General features: G+C 38.4%; 1 protein-coding gene across 1 annotated transcript in view; it reads right to left on the bottom strand.

Moving 5' to 3' along the window:
- The window catches only part of SGIP1 (SH3GL interacting endocytic adaptor 1), a 204,510-nt gene that overhangs the window by 41,798 nt on the left and 143,817 nt on the right, over positions 1 to 18,895 (bottom strand). Inside the window, 2 exon segments of the mRNA XM_043575202.1 lie at positions 11,348 to 11,407; positions 17,914 to 18,040. Coding sequence (XP_043431137.1) covers positions 11,348 to 11,407; positions 17,914 to 18,040 — 187 coding nt within the window.

The following is an 18,895-nucleotide window of genomic DNA, read 5'->3' as shown; positions in this document are numbered from 1 at the left end:
TACAAGCAAGGGAAGTATGAAGTTGGAGAATAGTGCTAATAGCTAATGGTTATTGAGTGCTTCGCATGCACTGACCTCAGTACTTGACAATTTAATCTTGACAACAATCTTATGCACTAGATGCCATTGTTACTCCAATTTCCATAGGAGGAAACTTGAGACTTAGAGGGGTTGAGTAAGTTACCTATAACTGAGGCTAATGCCAGAGCCAATGTGGGGATGTGCATATGTGCACACACACATTTGCCTCTCTCTCCATATATATGTGTATATACATTCTCTCTCTCTCTTTATATATATATACATACATATATATGTATGTATATGTATATACATATGTATGTATATGTATGTATATATACATATACATATATATGTATATATACATATACATGTATATGTATATATGTATATATACACATATACATGTATATATATGTATATATACACATATACATGTATATGTATATATATGTATATGTATATATACACATATACATGTATATGTGTATATATACACATATATATAACATATATTTTCTTTATTTGTGTGCGTGTGTGTGTGCGTGTGCGTGTGTACATGTGTATGTGCTGAAAGCAAATGGATATAAGTCAATTGGAGACTTTTTTACTATTCTCAATATCTAGAATAATACCCAATATACCTTTAGGTTAACATTTCTACATTACATAAGATTTTATATCAGAACTCTAACTCAGCAACATTTTATATCTCTTCAAAGCAGACTCTATGTAGACTTTCATCTTTTCTTTTGGAAGCTCTCCCTAACTTCTAGGCCAGGCTAGGTCTCCATCAGGTGCCTCCAAAATACCTATCTCCCAGATATAACAATCTCTGCACATTATTGTAGCTACTTGTTTAATGTCTGACTTCCATGCTCCATGAAGATATAAACCTGTCTTTCTTGTTCACTACTGTAAACTTAATGCCTTTCATGGTACCATGTACATAGTAGGGACTCAGTAAACACTTGCTGATTGAATAAACATAGTCATAACAATATCTGTTCCTCTAGCAATATTATCAAGGCCTTATTCCACAAATCTGTTCACTCTTTTCCCTATCACATACCTACCTATTGCAGAATTAGTACATAGAGAAAACCATAGCATTTTGCTATCCATCCATCATGATCAATTTTGTATATATATGTGTATATAAACATCTGAAGACAGTCCTGACTCCTGCTAAAGAGTATTAACTATGAGCACATCTAGGCATGTACATATTGGAGCTACCATGAAGAGTATTTCAAGTCAAACTCACATGACAGATATGTCTATATGTGTATTATGGGCATAGGTAGGGAACATTACACTATTTTGCAAGAGTTCCTACTATAGAGTTCCTACTATATGGAAGAAGAAAAATGAAGTATCCTACAAAAAAATTCTCTTTCTATTCAAAAACAAAGAAATTCAAAATTTATTATTCAATTATTTTAAAGGCTTATACAAGTCATTACATTGTTTTTGATGTATACAACAAATACTGAAAGTATCCTTCATCTCATATTATGTTCACTTTTGAGTGTTCACATCTGTGTGTCAGAAGGAAGAAAAAGGATGTAAAGATAAAAGATTGTAAGACAGATGAGAAGGACACATACCCAAAGAGGACAAAGGCTTTGAAGGGAAGCAGTTAGGGAAAGGAGGCAGTGCATCAGCTCTATGTTGACTTGTATTTGCAACAACAGCTATCTGAAAGTTGGTAGTTTCCCTCTAGGCTTGATGTCTTCAATTTTCCTGATATTTAGGTTAACAGTCATGTGCAACTGGGTCAGCCAGTTAGGCATTCTCTTGAGTGTGAACAACTGAGAGACAAAAGATAAGCAAAAGATCTAGGCATGTAATATATTCTACAAAAACATATCCACTGAATACCATGCATTAAAAATTAATGGAGCACCTGGGTGGCTCAGTCATCTAACCATATAACTTCAGCTCAGGTCATGATCTCACAGTCTGTGAGTTCGAGCCCCATGTTGGGCTCTGTGCTGACAGCTTGGAGCCTGGAGCCTGCTTTGGATTCTGTGTCTCCCTCTCTCTCTGCCCCTCCCTCGCTCACACTCCTTCTCTCTCTCTCTCTCTCAAAAATAGATATTAAAAAAATTAAAATATAGTGTTTGTGTGGCTATTTAAAGAAAGGATACAACAGAGAAAGTTCTAAATCACTATGCATTCTTTTTCCAATATGGCTTCTGAATGCAGGTGTACCCCAAGGTTAAACCCTTGCCTCCATGGATTCAGCCCTTATCTCTAAGCAAATGACTCCCAAAGTTCCACAGTCTGTTTACTCCTTAACTCATCTACATGGAACGTGTGGGCCTTAAAGTTGAGAAGTCCCAAAAGCAACTCATTTTTTTCTAACCAAATCCTAGTACTCTTGGAGACCCCTTTCTCCTGGCTTACAATAGCACCCCTCTCTCCATGTCTCAGGATGGAAGTTTTCACTCCTTTCCACAACCTAGTAGATTTCAAATGATTTACTTTAATTGAAGTAATTCAATTGACAGACAATTCTGTCTGTCCCTACTACTCTTGAACTACTTCAGTAAATCCCCAAATTTCTCCTTGCCTCTAATCCTAAAAGTCAACGATGATCATACCACCGTCCTCTCCCATAAAATTCTCAAAAGTTTCACCTTGCATAGGGATTGTATTCAAATTTTTCTCAGTATATAAAGTCTTTTAGAATATGATCTCTACCTATTTTTCAAGATATTTAAAAAAAATTTTTTTTTCAACGTTTTTATTTATTTTTGGGACAGAGAGAGACAGAGCATGAACGGGGGAGGGGCAGAGAGAGAGGGAGACACAGAATCAGAAGCAGGCTCCAGGCTCTGAGCCATCAGCCCAGAGCCTGACGCGGGGCTCGAACTCCCGGACCGCGAGATCGTGACCTGGCTGAAGTCGGACGCTTAACCGACTGTGCCACCCAGGCGCCCCTTTTCAAGATATTTTTAAAAACATTCCTCTCCTCTCCCAGCATTTACCAGTTCTGAATATAATCTAGACATCGCTCACCCAAATGTCTTTGCTCAAATCACTTCTTCAAGTTGGGATACTCTTAGCTGTCTGAAGCTCTTTCCCTTAACATCAGCCAGCTCAAGTCTCTCTGCTTCCAGAAGTTATTCCAGATTCTTCCTGATTAGAAGTCTATCCATTATTCATACATTTCCAGCACTTTTTTATATACTATTACAGCATTTGCTGTAGTATGCCTTTTATAAGGAAGTGCCTTGTTCCTCTATTTCTTGTGAATTTCTAGAAGGCAGAAACCATATAGCTTTACCTCCATCACTCCTGCATAGGGGCTTGGAGTTACGAGGAACTCATGGAAAGCTCATTAACCACTGAAGGAGGAATGCATGAGTGAATATTCTTTACCTTTTCTATTCTATTCATCGTTGACCTTAGTTCCTTTTTGTTGCTCAAGGGAACAATTTAACTTATGCTTTAGGTTTGAAAATTGTCTACATAGGGCAACTCTTCTTTCTGCAGCTTTGTGCTGACCTCATTAGTTCTCTATTTGGTAACCCCAGTCAGATGGGAAATGCCATCATACAATCTACTTCTGTGCCCAGGCATGTGTAATTCAAACTCTGGGTTCATCTCCTTTGCTGGGGAGTAAAAAATCTTCAGTCTTGAGCAAATCAAGGCAATCTAACATTTACACATTTTAAAGTTATTGAATTATCCATTTTCTTTTGGGTGAGGGACATTTTCAGAAACATCTATGTATTTAGGACTGTTATGGCCATAAGAGAAGAAAATACACCATCAGTGAGTCTGATGGAGATACAAGAGAAACCTCCCAGACTTGGTCACACCACACACCCACAGGGTTACTTTGGAGACCGGGAGAATAGTAGACACAAGAAACAAAGTTATCTTGGGTACAGAACTTTTTTGGCCCCTTTCCTTAACTCTCCTCATTCAGTTTGAATGCAAACTCAAAGTATGAATAATAAGAACTTTTCAGAGCTATCAAACCATAAGAAGATATGGAGGAACCTTACATACATACTACTAAGTGAAAGAAGTCAATCTGAAAAGGCTACATATCATATAATTCCAATTATATAACATTCTGGAAAAGCAAAAACTGTAGAGACAGCAAAAAGATCAGTGGTTGCCAGGGGTTGAGGGCCAGGGGAGAGATGAACAGAGGGTTTTTAGGGTAGTGAAAATACTCTGAATATTATAATGGTGGATATACATCATTATACAATTGTCCAAATCCATAGGATATAAAATACCAAGAATGAATCCTAATCTAAACTATGGTCTTTGAATGATTATGATGTATGATGTATGGAGTGTAGGTTCATCAGGTGTAAAAAATGAACCACTTTGGTGGAGGATGTTGATAACGGGAAGCTGTGCATGATGGGGGCAGGGTGCATATGGAAAACTTCTATACTTTCCTCTAAATTTTACTGTGAATATAAAACTGCTCTAAAACATAAAGTCTTAATAAAAACAAAATAAAACCAAAAACCTTTCACGTTATATAGTACATTCAAACAACAAAAAAAATCTATCTTACTTGATTTTCCTGTCTTGCAAAGTGGTTATTATAAAACAGAGGCTCAGAGGCATTAAATTCTCAAGGTTACATGGTTATTGGTCAGTCAAGATTTGAAAATTATAGTAGTTGGGAACATTGGTTTTGTAACTCAACACTTAACTCGCTCTGAACCAATTCACTCACTTACTAGCTGTGTTATCTTGTGAAAGTGACCTAAAATCTTAGGGACTCTGTTTACTCATCTGTAAAGTGTAACAATGGTGCCCACATCATACAGTTACTGTGTGGGTTTACATGAGCGTATGGATACTGAGTAATTAGCCCAAGATGTGGTCCATGATAAGGCCTTATCAGCGATACAGCATCAGAAGTATTGGCATCAGCAACAGCACCCTGGATATGCCGAATCCAAATAAAATGATCTTTTCACTAGCTAGGTACCCCTTGCTTGGTGACTCAAAATAGAAGATACCACCTACTCTTATGCTGTCTCACAACTATTTAAATGGATAGAATTCTGATATAATTCTGTACATTCATGTCCTCTCTAACAACCTGTTCAATTTGGCCTGGACATCAGGGCAAAAACAGGGAACATTTCGCTGACCACGATATTAAGAAATATATATTTGGTCTTTTGTTCCAGTTCCTGGCAATAGAGCTCCTAAACTCCCCGTAATTTCTTGAGTAATAAGGGTGAGAGGGGGAGTCTTTTGTTATTCCAAATAAGCCTCCTTCAGCCATACTTGAGTTTATACTAATGAGGAGACTCTTGGAGGATGGGGCTCCTTGCCAGAGAGAAACAATCATGTAATTAGATGATTGGAACTTTCTGTCCCATCCCCCAACCTCTGGAGAGAGGAGAGAGCCTGGAGATAGACTTACTCACCAATGATCAATCATGCCTATGCAAACAGCCTCCATCAAACTCCTGAACAATGAGGTTTGGAGATCTTCCAGTTGGATAAACACATCAAGGTACTAGAAGGGTGGCATACTCAGAGAGGGCCTGGAAGCTCCATGCCCCTTCCCAGACCTTGCCCTATCTATGTCTTTCATCTGGCTGTTCCTGAGTCATATCCTTTATAATCAACTGGTAATAGAATGTAAAGCTCAGCTCTGTGAGCTGTTCTGACAAATTACTAAACCCAGGTTGGGGGTTTGTAAGAACCTTCAATTTATAGCTGGGCAGTCAGAAGCACAGGTGACAACCTGGGACTTGAGATTGGCATCTGAAGTCAGAAGCGGGAAACTCATTTTTTATGAAGAAGCAACGTGAATTCTGAAACCCTCAGCAGATCTGCCGGGTGGAATATTTTTATGGTTCAGCTTTACTTGGATGTTAACAAGTTAGGCTATTTAAAAAAGCTCTCTGTGTCCTTCAGTTATTAACTGAAAGGATTTCACATTTTTTATTTACCACAGAGTTTACATACAGACATTAAGAATAGCTAGGGAGTGTGATTGTAATATTTTTCAGGAAGATGGTCTTGCATCACTGCTTCTCATGTTTCTATGTATTTTCTCTTTAAAAAAAACATTTTTTTTAACATTTATTTATTTTTGAGACAGAGAGAAAGCATGAACAAGGAAGGGTCAGAGAAAGAGGGAGACACAGAATCTGAAACAGGCTCCAGGCTCTGAGCTGTCAGCACAGAGCCCGACTCGGGGCTCGAACCCACGGACCGCGAGATCATGACCTGAGCCGAAGTCGGATGCTTAACCGACTGAGCCACCAAGCGCCCCTCTATGTATTTTCTCTTAACCTGGTTGTACTTAACACTGTACTTAACACTGTGGTTTGCAGAGTTGGGTGCTCAATAACTTCACCACGTTGTTGACTGAAAAGGGCCTACACTGAGGTAGGGACAATTAGTGGCCACTTCCCACTTGGCGAATATTGTAAATTTAGCAAAACAGTTGCTTCCCAGAAAACTGGTCACACCTTCCAATTTTTCTTTCCCTAGTGACTCTCAGATGAATAAATTAATATCCTTCCGGCCACACGTGAAACATGTGGCATGTTTGCTTCTTGCAGGATGTTATTTCCTTACCTATGTCAGGGTAAGGAAAGTTGAGTGGTCCATCTCTATGACTGCATCATAGCAATGATCAAGTAGGGATATTTAAGACCCTACTGAAGGAAGTCAGAAGTTTAAAATGTCCAAAAGTTTATTCTTTTCACATAGACAACATAATTCCAAAGAGGCAGGTGTAGCTGCTGTTGGATTATTGGAACCATTCCAGAAACTTATTTTTCCTCCATGGGGTCTAGAAAAGAACTTGAATGTAGGCTAGTGCTAGTGCACTATGAATGGGGTGGACACGAGACCAGGAGTCTCAGTGAAGTCAAAGATAAGGTATAATCAGGAGACTGGAGAGCTGGAAGGTTAGGAGATTTGGGGAAACCCACCAGAACCACTGACCTCAAGAGACTGTTGTTTATAAGACTGAATGAAGTCATGTGTGCAGAGCATCATCTTAGGTCTCCAGCTAGGCCACCTGGGTTTAAATTCCTACTGTGCCTCTTTCTGGCTGAGTGATCCTGTGAAAGTTATTTATATTCTCTGAATCTCAATTTCTTCATCAGTGAAGGGTCCAGATGAAGTCACATAATAGTGGGACATACTTTGCACGTGGTGAGCACTGAGATATTATTTATTATTACTCATTACTTTTATTACTTCAGGTTCCCCTATTTTATTTTTCTCTGTAGAACTTACTACCATCTCCGTGGTGCATATTTTCCTTGTTTATCTTTTTATTTTGGACTGTCCACATCAGAATGTAAGCTTCATGGTGACAGGGATATTTTTCTGTTTTGCTTCCTACTGGGGAGTGCTTACACAGTACTAGCACATAGCACTACTCGATACATATTTGTCAAATGAAAAAAAAATCACTGCCTCAATGCAGCACTTGGTGTACAGAAAGGGTGACTAACTGTTGGTAATTATGAGGTATACAACGTGATACTTGCCAGTGGGGACCATTGACAAGATGTAGCCAGAGGTGTGGATTACTGAGTGGTGTGAAGAGAAAGTCTGTTGGAGCTGCAGAAGTCAAAGAGACCCTAAAGCCAGGGTCTTGGATGGGTCACACACATCAATCTTTGTCACAGGATAAAGTTAGTGAGCAAGGTGAAGAAGAGGGTGAAAAGGAGCTCCAGCATCTCTAAGCCTGCAGTTAAGGAATATTCTGCAGCTAGTGGACAGCAGTAAGGAGCAGTAGGAGGTAGAATTATCAGGTGGCTCTGGAAGTGGCAAGAAGGTATTGGGAGAATTGAAACACCGCCTCTAGTCCCATGACATATGGCCCACAGAGGACTGGAGCACTTTCTGTGAAGAGTGCTACAGAAGTGATGGTCCCTGGAGAGAGCTGGGATTCAGTTAAGGAAACAGGTGGGCGAAGTTGGCAGACAGCCTGCGAATGTAGAGGAGGGTGTTGCTAAGGATGTGACATTCCCGGAGGCGTGATAGGGGTAAGAGCAATAATGGGAGCACAGAACTTTCTAGAGATGAGTGTGCAAGAGCCTCCATGCACAGAGGATGGAGATGATATTCAGACACAAGGACACTTGAGAATGGTTGCAAGGGTTTTTCTTGTTTCTTTTTTTTTCATGACCAGATACAAGATGATTTTGTAGTTAAGTAAGCTAATCAAGGAAAGGGACAGCACATTTCTGGAAACATCTTGATGTTAAAATGCTCTACGGAATTGTTCAAATACCTAATAGTCACATCTTCTACTTGTCATGGAAATATCTTTCCCTTCCTTCCGTCTCAGAAGAATACTTGAAAACTTCAATAGGATATACTCTTGGATGAATTAATTTAAAAAGTCACTACCTTTTGTACACTTTACTTTTTTTTTTTAAAGCCCAACTTTAATAGGTTAAGATTTTAGTGAAATTGTTTGTAAAAGTGAAACACTAAGAAAAGCTTTGGAACTCTTGTGAGTTAGAACCATTGTTTTAACACTTTTCTATATTTCTTGTTAAATCAAATTTGGAAGTATGAAGCATAGCATGTTTACCTCCAAATAAATTCATAAGCCAATGCTCATTAGTTGGTTGGTTGGTCAGTGGCTCAAACACTTACTAAGTACAATGCCTAGAGCACTATAAGAACAAATTAATGAATGAGACCAGCTAAGGTTTTGAACACTATTTAGATGCCAATAAATAATAATTTGAAAGCTATTTAGAACAGATGGATATTTTGAGCTGGGAATCTTTTTTCTTCTTCTGTATTCCCTGAATGAAGAATTGAAGAAAATGATAATATGAATAAACAAATATGGGTAAAAATCAGGGTGCCCTAGAAGAATATGCTAGAAGTGCTACTCAATAAAACATGTTGAATGACAGTCCGTTGGGGTAGGGGCACTATTCTCAATGCAATTTAACATGTCATCATTTCTGTGTTATTTATCATCAGAGTGGAAAATTAAAAAAATCCTTCCACGTTGCACTAGCTAAAAATACCTGAGACTACTATGCATGAATGGTGAAAACAAACCTTTTCCATTCTTAAGACATGGCCATTCTTGCTCAGGTGGTCAAGTGTCATGTTTAGTTTCTCCTAAGTCCCGAAGTTCATTTTAATGTACTTTGTCTGCATAAACATTTCTTAATGAGATAAGCAGGGACATATATTTGTGATAAGGCTGCTCCTATAGTCCCTTGGGAAGCCTTTTCTATACTTCCTTGACTTGAGCAAAGTCCAGCATGAAGGTAACACAGCACTAGAGATTCTGATTTATTTCTATTTAAACTCCTTGTGGGGCACCTGGGTGGCTCAGTTGGTTAAGTGTCTGACTTTGATTCAGGTCATGAGCTCACTGTTCATGGGTTCAAACCCTGCATCAGGCTCTGTGCTGACACACAGAGTCTGGAGCCTGCTTTGGATTATCTCCCACTCTTTCTGTCCCCCCAATCATGCTGTTCTCCCTTTGTCTCTGAAAAATGAATAAACGTTTAAGAAAAAAAAAACTTCTTGCATGACTCTCTTGGTCCAAATTAAGATGCTTAAGAAATTCAGATCTTACTAATTAGAATGGCAATGTTACCAACTTTAGATACCTAATATTATATTTTATCTTATACTACATATTATTATTATATTTTCCTGAAATGGAAAAAAGATGTAGTTCACATTATGTTATTCTACACAGTTATTAATACTTATATTTATTTGATAATACATATTTTAAAAAGAAACCAACAGCCTAAAATTGTCTTTAGATGGGTATCTCCAAAGAAGTCTCTTTCTCTTTCTATTTAAAGAAACCCAAACTTAAACACAAACAAATGAGCCAATAGATACTTTAAAACCAAAATAAATGGAAACAACAAACACGTCCACATTGTTTTTTACTGAGCCCCAAATACTTGAGGGTAGGCAGTAGTGTATTGTTTAGTTTCTTGGTTAAAACAGGGTAAACTACAGTTTCTGCTGTGGCCAAACTGAACCAGAGATAGGCCTTTTACATATGCAGGTATTTGCTGTACTTTGGGATTACCAATTTATTCAACTGTAGCTTTTCCTTTTGAGATGTGCTGATCAGTAAAAAGACACCTGGGCACGTTTTAGTTCCATCTAACCCAAAGAGAAAGTTTAGAAGGTCCTAAGTTGTGGATTTTGCATTATTACAAAAGTAATACCTGCGGAGATGAAGGCTTCTGACATCATGTGGGAAACATGAATCATCCCCGAAAACAACCTTGGCTTGACAATAGCTAGGCCTCTGGTATCTTCTGAGTCCTCTTTAGCATATGAAAGTCCTTTGGGAAGCCTCCATTTTGTCTTTACCTCCCTTAACTCACTCATCACAGCCCCAGTACAGCTCTTTCCGGCCACAGGTCCTGTCCCTGTGCTTTAATAAAATCACCTTTTGCAATCAATCAATCAATCAATCAACCAAATGGTAGAAAGTAGGGGTTTAAGTGATAAATATTTATGGGTAAGAGGGCCCACAAATTAAATTACTTAAACTTTCCCCACAATTAGCTTAAGTAGGACTTTTTATCAAATGCTTGGCCTGTTAAAATGATTCAGAATTTAAATATAAAACAGAAGATTGCTCATCTTTAATTCAGAATAAAAAAGTATCCAACACAGAGGTTAAATATCTGACATTATATTTATATATATTCTCCTTAAACTTCTAAAATGGCGGGTCCAGTGACAGTTATCCACCTTACTGCAGCCATGTCCGGTGCAATTTCAGAAGATGCAAACAGAACTTACGAAGACACCCCTTTTTGTTCTTTTCCTCATTTTTCTGATCTCCCATGCAGCATTCCTTGTCATAAGAACATGTATACGTACTTATGTTTTACATTAATGGATATTGCATCAGAAACGTGAATTGTCCAAAACAAAATTAAAAGCCAGTTCCAACCCAAAATATCCTTACATTTGTTGTATTGCATTTGCAAAAGAGTAAGGAAAGGGCCCTGGTTGACAGAGTTAAGTTCCTTGTCCAAAAAAGGTGTTGTTTTTTGTTTTGTTTTGTTTTGTTTTTTAATTTAACACAAGTAACCAATATTAACTGCAAATCAGCTTGTTTTTTTTAATGTGTTTTTTTTTAGTATGAAAAATGGAAGATCCCATACAAACCAAATTCATGTTGTATTTTCTTTAGTGTTTAATAGTTTCCAAGTAGCCATAGCATTTGTACACAGAAAGTGGGACCAGGTCTTTTGAAGAGAACTGGGATTTGGAAATGCAGGTGGGAAAAAAGGATGAGGGGTATAAATTAGAATCTGGTATGCTATGTACTACTTACCTTCAAAAGTCAAATAAAACTTTCCTCTGTCAAACCAAACGAGGGAAGGCTGTTCATTCTCTGTATGGCCAGGAGTTGAAGCGGGATGGGAAAGGTTAAGGAGAGGGAGAGAGAAGGACACAGTATGAGTTACAGGTCATTAATCTCACTATGGGGGAGGGCAGAGGCACTGCATGCCATTAGCGTGCAGGAAAAAGGGAAGGCTGGCAATCTATGTTTCGTTTTGTTTTTAGTTCAGGAAACAGAAAGCAAAAGCAAAGCTATGGAGGCCTAAAGGGATGGGCATGTGTTGTTGGTAGCTTGATACTTGGTGCTTGAGCGCATGGAGCAGAAGTCTTCCTGGCCATGCAGGGGCGTCAGCATATTTTAACTGCACTAGTTTGGGCAAACTGTCATTCAGCAATTGCTGTATCCATTTCATCTTCAATGTCATCCCCTTCTATATTTGCAAAAAGATAAACTCGGAGTTATGGGTTATATCAAACTTAGCTTAGGTTTTAAATGACAACAGCATTGCATATCAATTTAAAGTTCATGGAAGAAGTCACATATCTTCCGTCCCCTCCCCTGGAATCACCTTAGGCATCCAGACACAAAACACCCTTTACCTATGTACCAAAGAGAAAACAGGATTACTAACGGTGCTCTATTATATTTTAAATTAAAAAGCAGTCACTGGACATGTAATTCTGAGCAGTTAAATTATTCCTTCCTTTGTAAATTCACAAAGCAATAGCATCTCACCTTTTTCAAACCTTTTGAGAAACTGTCATGCAACCTGCTGCTTTTTAATATGTTCACTCAAAAAAAAATTTCAGTGGCATGATTTCCATGATGAACAATAAATAGGGTGCATCTGAGAGGCACCAGACACTCATGAGATGAGTAGCATGTCCATGAAGTTTATAGCAGTCAGATGGTATAATGGCTTGGATTTTTAAAGTCTAGATATCTAGAGATCACTTGGCTAGCACCATACCTGCCAGCGTTTCACAGCGCCTTTCAAACGAGGGCAGTTTGTCATAAAAAACATCATCTTCTGACACTACGAACCAAAGAAATATAAAGGAATGGAAAACAAAAACACAAATAAAAATCCCAAATGAAATCAAGCAGTACACTTCACGGATTGAAACAAGAATGATATTAATGGAAAAAGGAAACAAAACCTAATATACTGGGATAATGATAGGGTATAAAAAGGTGATGTGTTTATTTCATGATGGCTCTATGAGAAAAAATTAAAATTTTGAAAATGCCAGATTTCAGCATCTGTGAGTTTGGCTGAAGTCAGCTCTGTGGAAGAAATCACGTCCCCACCTTTTCAGGGAGTTGTTAAAGGCACTATCATTAATAATTGACTCGTGTAAGTGTATTTCACTCAGGCACAGTTCTCAAGTGGCCAGACATATGTCCATCAACAGAACCGCTTGGCAGAGTGCGGACAGCTCAACAAGATCACTCGGGATATGCCTTCCCCCTGCCCCAGTGGGAAAGAGTAAGCTTTCAATGAGACCATAAAAAAGGCAACATTATAAATCTGAGGTTGCTGAATGAAGTATCCCATTTCAAACTCATTGGTATCCAAATTCAGTTTGCCTTGCACCTGTCTTTAGTAGTTATGGCCTGTTAATTTTGGACAACATTACTGTAATTCCGTCTTTGGCTATGGTATCCAGTTATGGCCAAATGTCTTTGTGAATTGATCACAACAGTTGCTCTGAACCCCAAATCGTTCCAGATCTTTGCACATAATCTCCTTTCTCCCCAACTAACAAATGTAGGTAATTGGAGTTCTATGCTATGTGATCAAAAAAAGAACTCAGTTCCATAGTTCTTAAGAGTATTATTACAATTTCAATAAAAAAATGAATAAAATCTGTACAAAGACCAATAAGGGAGAATCCCCCCTATAATGTAGGGAAGATAAGGTCTATAAACAATGTTTCTTGGAAAAATATTCTACTGGCTTGCCTTCCAGACTTAGGAAGTAAAGTGGGGAAAATACTTCTTTGGCATTTTTTAAGGTTCTAGGATATCACCTGCCAATCAGTTTTTAATTATAGAGGTGGCTTCCTTGGTGGGTAGAACAAGTTAATGCAATGTCTGTAACATCTGTAGGAGAGGAGGAGAGGAACAGGACAAATGGAACTGGCACTAAGAAGGACCCTCCATAATCTGTCCAGAAACTAGGAAGCAAAACAGTTATGCTGGCAGTAACTGAACGTTACAATACTCTTTCATACCTGTTAGTGCGAAATGATGGAGGATATTGCTTTCTTTTGAAGAACTAATTTCGTATTTACAATCTCCTCAAAATGAGGAGCCTGCATCATGATGAGCACGGAGTAATGTATAGAATTGTTGAATCAGTATATTATACACCTGCCACTAAGGTAACACTGTATGTTAACTAGACTAGAATTAAAATTAAAAACTTAAAAAAAAATAGAAGGCAAACTTCACACACTAGAACAAACAAACAAGCAAACAAACAAAAAACCAAAAAACACCACTGCAAACACCAAAATGAGGAGCCTCAAATACTGCCATTTGTTTTTTCAGCTGAAGTTACGAAACAGCGTTGAATAACACGCTCACAATTTTTTTTTATGGCGGTTGGACATTGAGGGCTTAGAAGAAAACTTCATAACTAAATTGGGGAACTTAAAAGATGGGTTATTGGATAGTTCTGTGCTTGCCTTAAATACTTCAAGTGAAGTATAGAAGGAAAAATTTCCTTAAGAACTAGCCATGGAAATTGCCTCAAATTGATCTGGGATGGGGAAGCCAGATGTACAGGTTTTTCCAAAACAAATAGTAGAAAGAAAAAAAAAGACTAAAATTAAATGTGGAAATTTTTAATTGAGATCGGGAATATCCATCTCCAAAGGATTTTCTGTGCAATACAAGCATTTTTAGACGAATGTTTATCCAATTCAGAATTGCCACCCAGCTTGGAGACAAAGGCTTACAGGAAATACTGTATGATTTAGATGCTATGACTAATATTTCAGTACTGAATACAAATCACTTTTGCTCAAAGTTCTTCACCAAATGAGATATCAAAATCTACCTGATACTTCCTTTGGTGCCTGTAAATGGTTACTTTTCATTCATTCAGATGTGGGAGGTGGGGTTAGAGATGCAATTGAAAATGCATAATTAACAGCGAAGGAATATAATTAAGAGTGAATTTAACAATGAAAAATTTGTCTTTATGGTAGTCTTATTGTACTGGGGTACCAAAGAAATATTTTGCAAACATATAAACAAACAAACAAACAAACAAACCCTTATCACCCATAGAAAAAAGAAAAAAGTAATAAAAATGGATATTTAAATTAGAGATAGCTCTGTTTATCTTTAAATGTCTAGGAGTTTGTTTCTTAGAACAATTTTAAACATTTTCCCTATTCCCATAATATTAGCAGGATTTTTCCCCAAACTCAAATAGTGAGTGAAGGGGTATGAGTTTTCCTTGTGCAAAAGGGGTTTCTTATATATTTCATTGATTCTGATATGTGCACTTTTCACATTTTAACATTTCTGAAATTGGGATGGGTCTTAAAATTAACGTGGTAAGAAGGCATTGCATCTTAGCTCACTTGACAGTTTTCCCTTCCTTTTTAGTCATATATAAAATAACAGTGCATCTTCTGATAGAAAGTGTCTTAAAGTCAGTGATATACAGTTCCAGAGGGGTTCTTCGTTATTTGAGTGTGGCAGTGCACACAAAGTCCTATTTTCAGGTGTGGCATCAGATTTACGACTTTGTAATCACAGCTTTCATGAAAGATTTTATGTCTAAAGTCTTTGGGGGCTGCATTTGTACAGGAATTGTGTGGGAAAATTAGGTTGGTCTTAAAAATTTAGTCCTTGAATTACGTTAAACTTTGCCATAAGCAACTACAAATAAATATGCACAAAGTTTCCACCACACTTGCCCCAGTTTGGGCTCAAATGTCATAGGAAATGTCAAAAAAGTATTATGTGGTAGGAGGGAAATGTTGAGCCACCAATCTCAAAAATTTGCTGCTGAAATTCTTTATTCCCCCCAATGCCATTTGACTACCTAAAGTTGACATTCCAAGTCAGTCATGAATAGTTGGCCCTTTTGTGCTGAACGACCAAAGCACATTCTCTCCAGAAAGAGATAAACAGCAATACACAGAAGCTGTCGGTTAGTCATTTGACAACGTATTTACTTCAGAGAGAAGTGGCTGTCAGGTGACCCACAGCAACAGGAAGTAAAGAATAGGAGAGTGAGGAAGACGAAAACCAAATAAAAATAACAGAACCAAATGAATTAAGTCAGAATGCTCCTCAGCAATGAAGCAATATGAGTATCCTCTCAGGTGGCTTAATTTTTTTTTTTTAACCCCTGTGTCATTCATCTTGAAAGAATGCATACTAGATGTGCTAAGAATCAAAGTCACTGGCCAGGATTTGAGATTTCCACAGCAGGGTGTATAAAAACACATGGTGTAAAACATGGGCACAGTTCAAATTCTCTGTGTGTAATTTTCTCTATGAATCTCAGTGAGTTTAAAGAGTATGTTAATCAGCCATCTGAGGTCACTTCAGGTCAGCTTTCTGAGTGACGGTTTCTTCTTCTTACTTTCTTCTCTGACCAACCAGGAAAATCACATGGGGTAGGTGGAAGAAATGATCTTGAGAAAAAACCAAAACAATGCCCCAAATAAAACAAAAACAAAAACAAAAACAAAAACAAAAACCAGAGGAGTGGTGAAATGGCTGTAGCAATCAAGAATATTAGAGAGTGTTCAAAAACACGGGGTGTGGGGCGCCTGGGTGGCGCAGTCGGTTAAGCGTCCGACTTCAGCCAGGTCACGATCTCACGGTCCGTGAGTTCGAGCCCCGCGTCAGGCTCTGGGCTGATGATGGCTCAGAGCCTGGAGCCTGTTTCCGATTCTGTGTCTCCCTCTCTCTCTGCCCCTCCCCCGTTCATGCTCTGTCTCTCTCTGTCCCAAAAATAAATAAACGTTGAAAAAAAAAAAATTAAAAAAAAAAAAAAACACGGGGTGTGCCTGGGTGGCTCAGTCGATTAAACGTTGGGCTCTTGATTTCTGCTCAGGTCATGATCTCAGGGTTTGTGAGACTGAGCCTCATGTCAGGCTCCTCACTGACAGGGTGGAGCCTGCTTGGGATTCTCTCTCTCTCTCTCTCTCTCTCTCTGCCCCTCCCTCTCTAGTGCTCATGCTCTCTCTCTCTCTCTCTCTCTCTCAAAATAAGTAAATAAACGTTAAAAAAAAATAAGATTGAGACATTACAGAAAAAACAAACAAAAGCCCTAGAGAGAACTGACCTACTGGGCATCTTAAAATAGGAAGCCCCAAATTACCTCATTTGATGATGCAGAGAAAGAATAGACTAGGCTATGTAAATAATGTTAAATATCGGTCTATTAATGAATCTTACAAAATTGGATAGCTGGCTATATTTTTATCAAATTTGAAGGCTTCTTTTGGGGTGGCATGATTGAAAATATAGAACAAATGATACAGTTGAAATTCTCTTTGGAGACCCTATGAGGCACACCCTGCGAAAACAGGTTCTCCAGAAGAGCTTCAGGCTTTGATTCAACTACTTCTCACATGGGCAGCTCTGTAGTGTGTTCCTCTTTGGTAAATAATAGCAGGAATTCATTTAGCTTTGGATTAATGATTCTCCCAAGCAATGCAGGATGGGCTGGCTGGTTTATGATATGGAAGGCTTGGAGGGGAGTTCAGACAATAAAGGAAGACAATGGGAAAAAATGGAACGGGAGAGCCCCAGGTCGAGACACCATGCGAACATGAGACAGCAGCAGCTTATGGAAGATGGGTAATGAGGTATAGAAAGAGATCAGCATTGGGATGAGGGAAGATGCTCCAGGCAAAATGAAGCATTTAAACCTGGGAAAACCATCCAGCTGAGAAGCCATTCTCAACTCTTGACTTTCATCACACCATAAGGAAAGAGGCACAAAGGCATTTACTGAAAATGCCAGCAATGACTTATTTCTCGGGGAAAATTGACCACACATCACTGAAAAGCACTAGAAAAAAATGTCAAAAAGTCTGTTCAAGTCCCACAATGCCAACACTTAAACCATCTGTCAACAAAAGGACAACCAAAAATGATCAAGAAATGAAAGTTTCAAGAAAATAGAAGATCTAAATTTTTGTGATTTCTGATGTGGTACACGATTGGCACTTAAATATTCCTCCTCAAAGGAGAATGTTTTCATTATAAGAAATAATATATCAATTACAGGACCTTATTTGACGATTTCTTCTTTATTTTTATGAATAACTCTGTATGGAATAGCATAAGAGAATTCCTGCAAAATATAGGTGTTAATGTTCTTTTATTTGTTTATCTGCTTAAAGCATTTTGCCTCCTTTGCTGAGAAGGTGCTTTTAAAAGAAGAGTCAGCTGATAGTAGCGGAACACAGAGCAAAATAATTTCAACCAGAAATATAGGGCCTTGAGGTTTTCAGATCATAAAAAAGAGCCAGTCAAAACAACAAACGGATTAAAAGAGAGGAGATAATTTTTACCAACTGTGGGAGTGGTGGCTGCACTCAGGGAATTGGTGGACGATATTGAAGAAGTACTTTCAGCTCGGGCAAGGGGTGCTATCGGAGGAGGACTGGAAGAATGTATGGGAGGGCTAAAAGGTCTGGGCTGCAGGAAAAAGAAAAGAGATGGAAAATTAGACACACAGGTGGTAGCACTTTTGTTCCATGTTTTTGACATCTCCCGGCACCAGATACGACAACTCAGGTTCTTACAAGAGTACAGGTGACACCATTTTTGTCTTGAAATTGATTATATCCATACAAGAGCTTATGGATGGAGCTGGAGGAACCATGAGACATGGTGTGCTACACTCAGCAGGTATATCAGGCTTAGAGAAGCTGCAAACTGTGATGTGGTCAGTGATGTTTCAGGACTGTGAACATACATGCCCTCAGGGACTAAGCAGGTAACCTCATGTGAGAGCTTATACCCATTTAAGGATATTTACATACAATGTACTAAACTATGCTAGCTAAACCAAATATTGTGGACATCACCAGTTTGTGACTCCTGTGTGTGTGGATATCAAAGAAATTGACCTCTTCCAGAAATCTCTTAATCATTCACACAGAATGTTTTCTACCTCTTCAGCCTTAAAACACAATGCAAGAAACACCTGGAACAAATTTATCAGGCTACCGCCCTCGTATGTATTCACATGGTGTGCCTAACACGAATAAGTTCTCTTAGTCTAGGGATGGAAACCAGGACCTACCTACCCTCTTTTAGAGTCTTCTGAAAACAGATAAGTAGGGTGAAAAGAAACACCTCCCTTTTTAAAGGATTTAGCACAATTGAGCATTCCTATCTTAATTTGCATCAAACCCACTGTAGAAGAACTGACAGCCCCAGCTTCCAATTCCTACCGTTTTAGACCTTGACGTGAAAGATGGTAGTGATTTGGGGAGGGTTGAAATGTACACCCATCCTACAGTGACTGCCTTTCAGACGCCATCTGTC

The sequence above is a fragment of the Prionailurus bengalensis genome, chromosome C1 (assembly GCF_016509475.1).
Source record: "Prionailurus bengalensis isolate Pbe53 chromosome C1, Fcat_Pben_1.1_paternal_pri, whole genome shotgun sequence".
Taxonomy (NCBI): Eukaryota; Metazoa; Chordata; class Mammalia; order Carnivora; family Felidae; genus Prionailurus; species Prionailurus bengalensis.
This window is presented reverse-complemented; position numbering and strand designations above follow the sequence as displayed.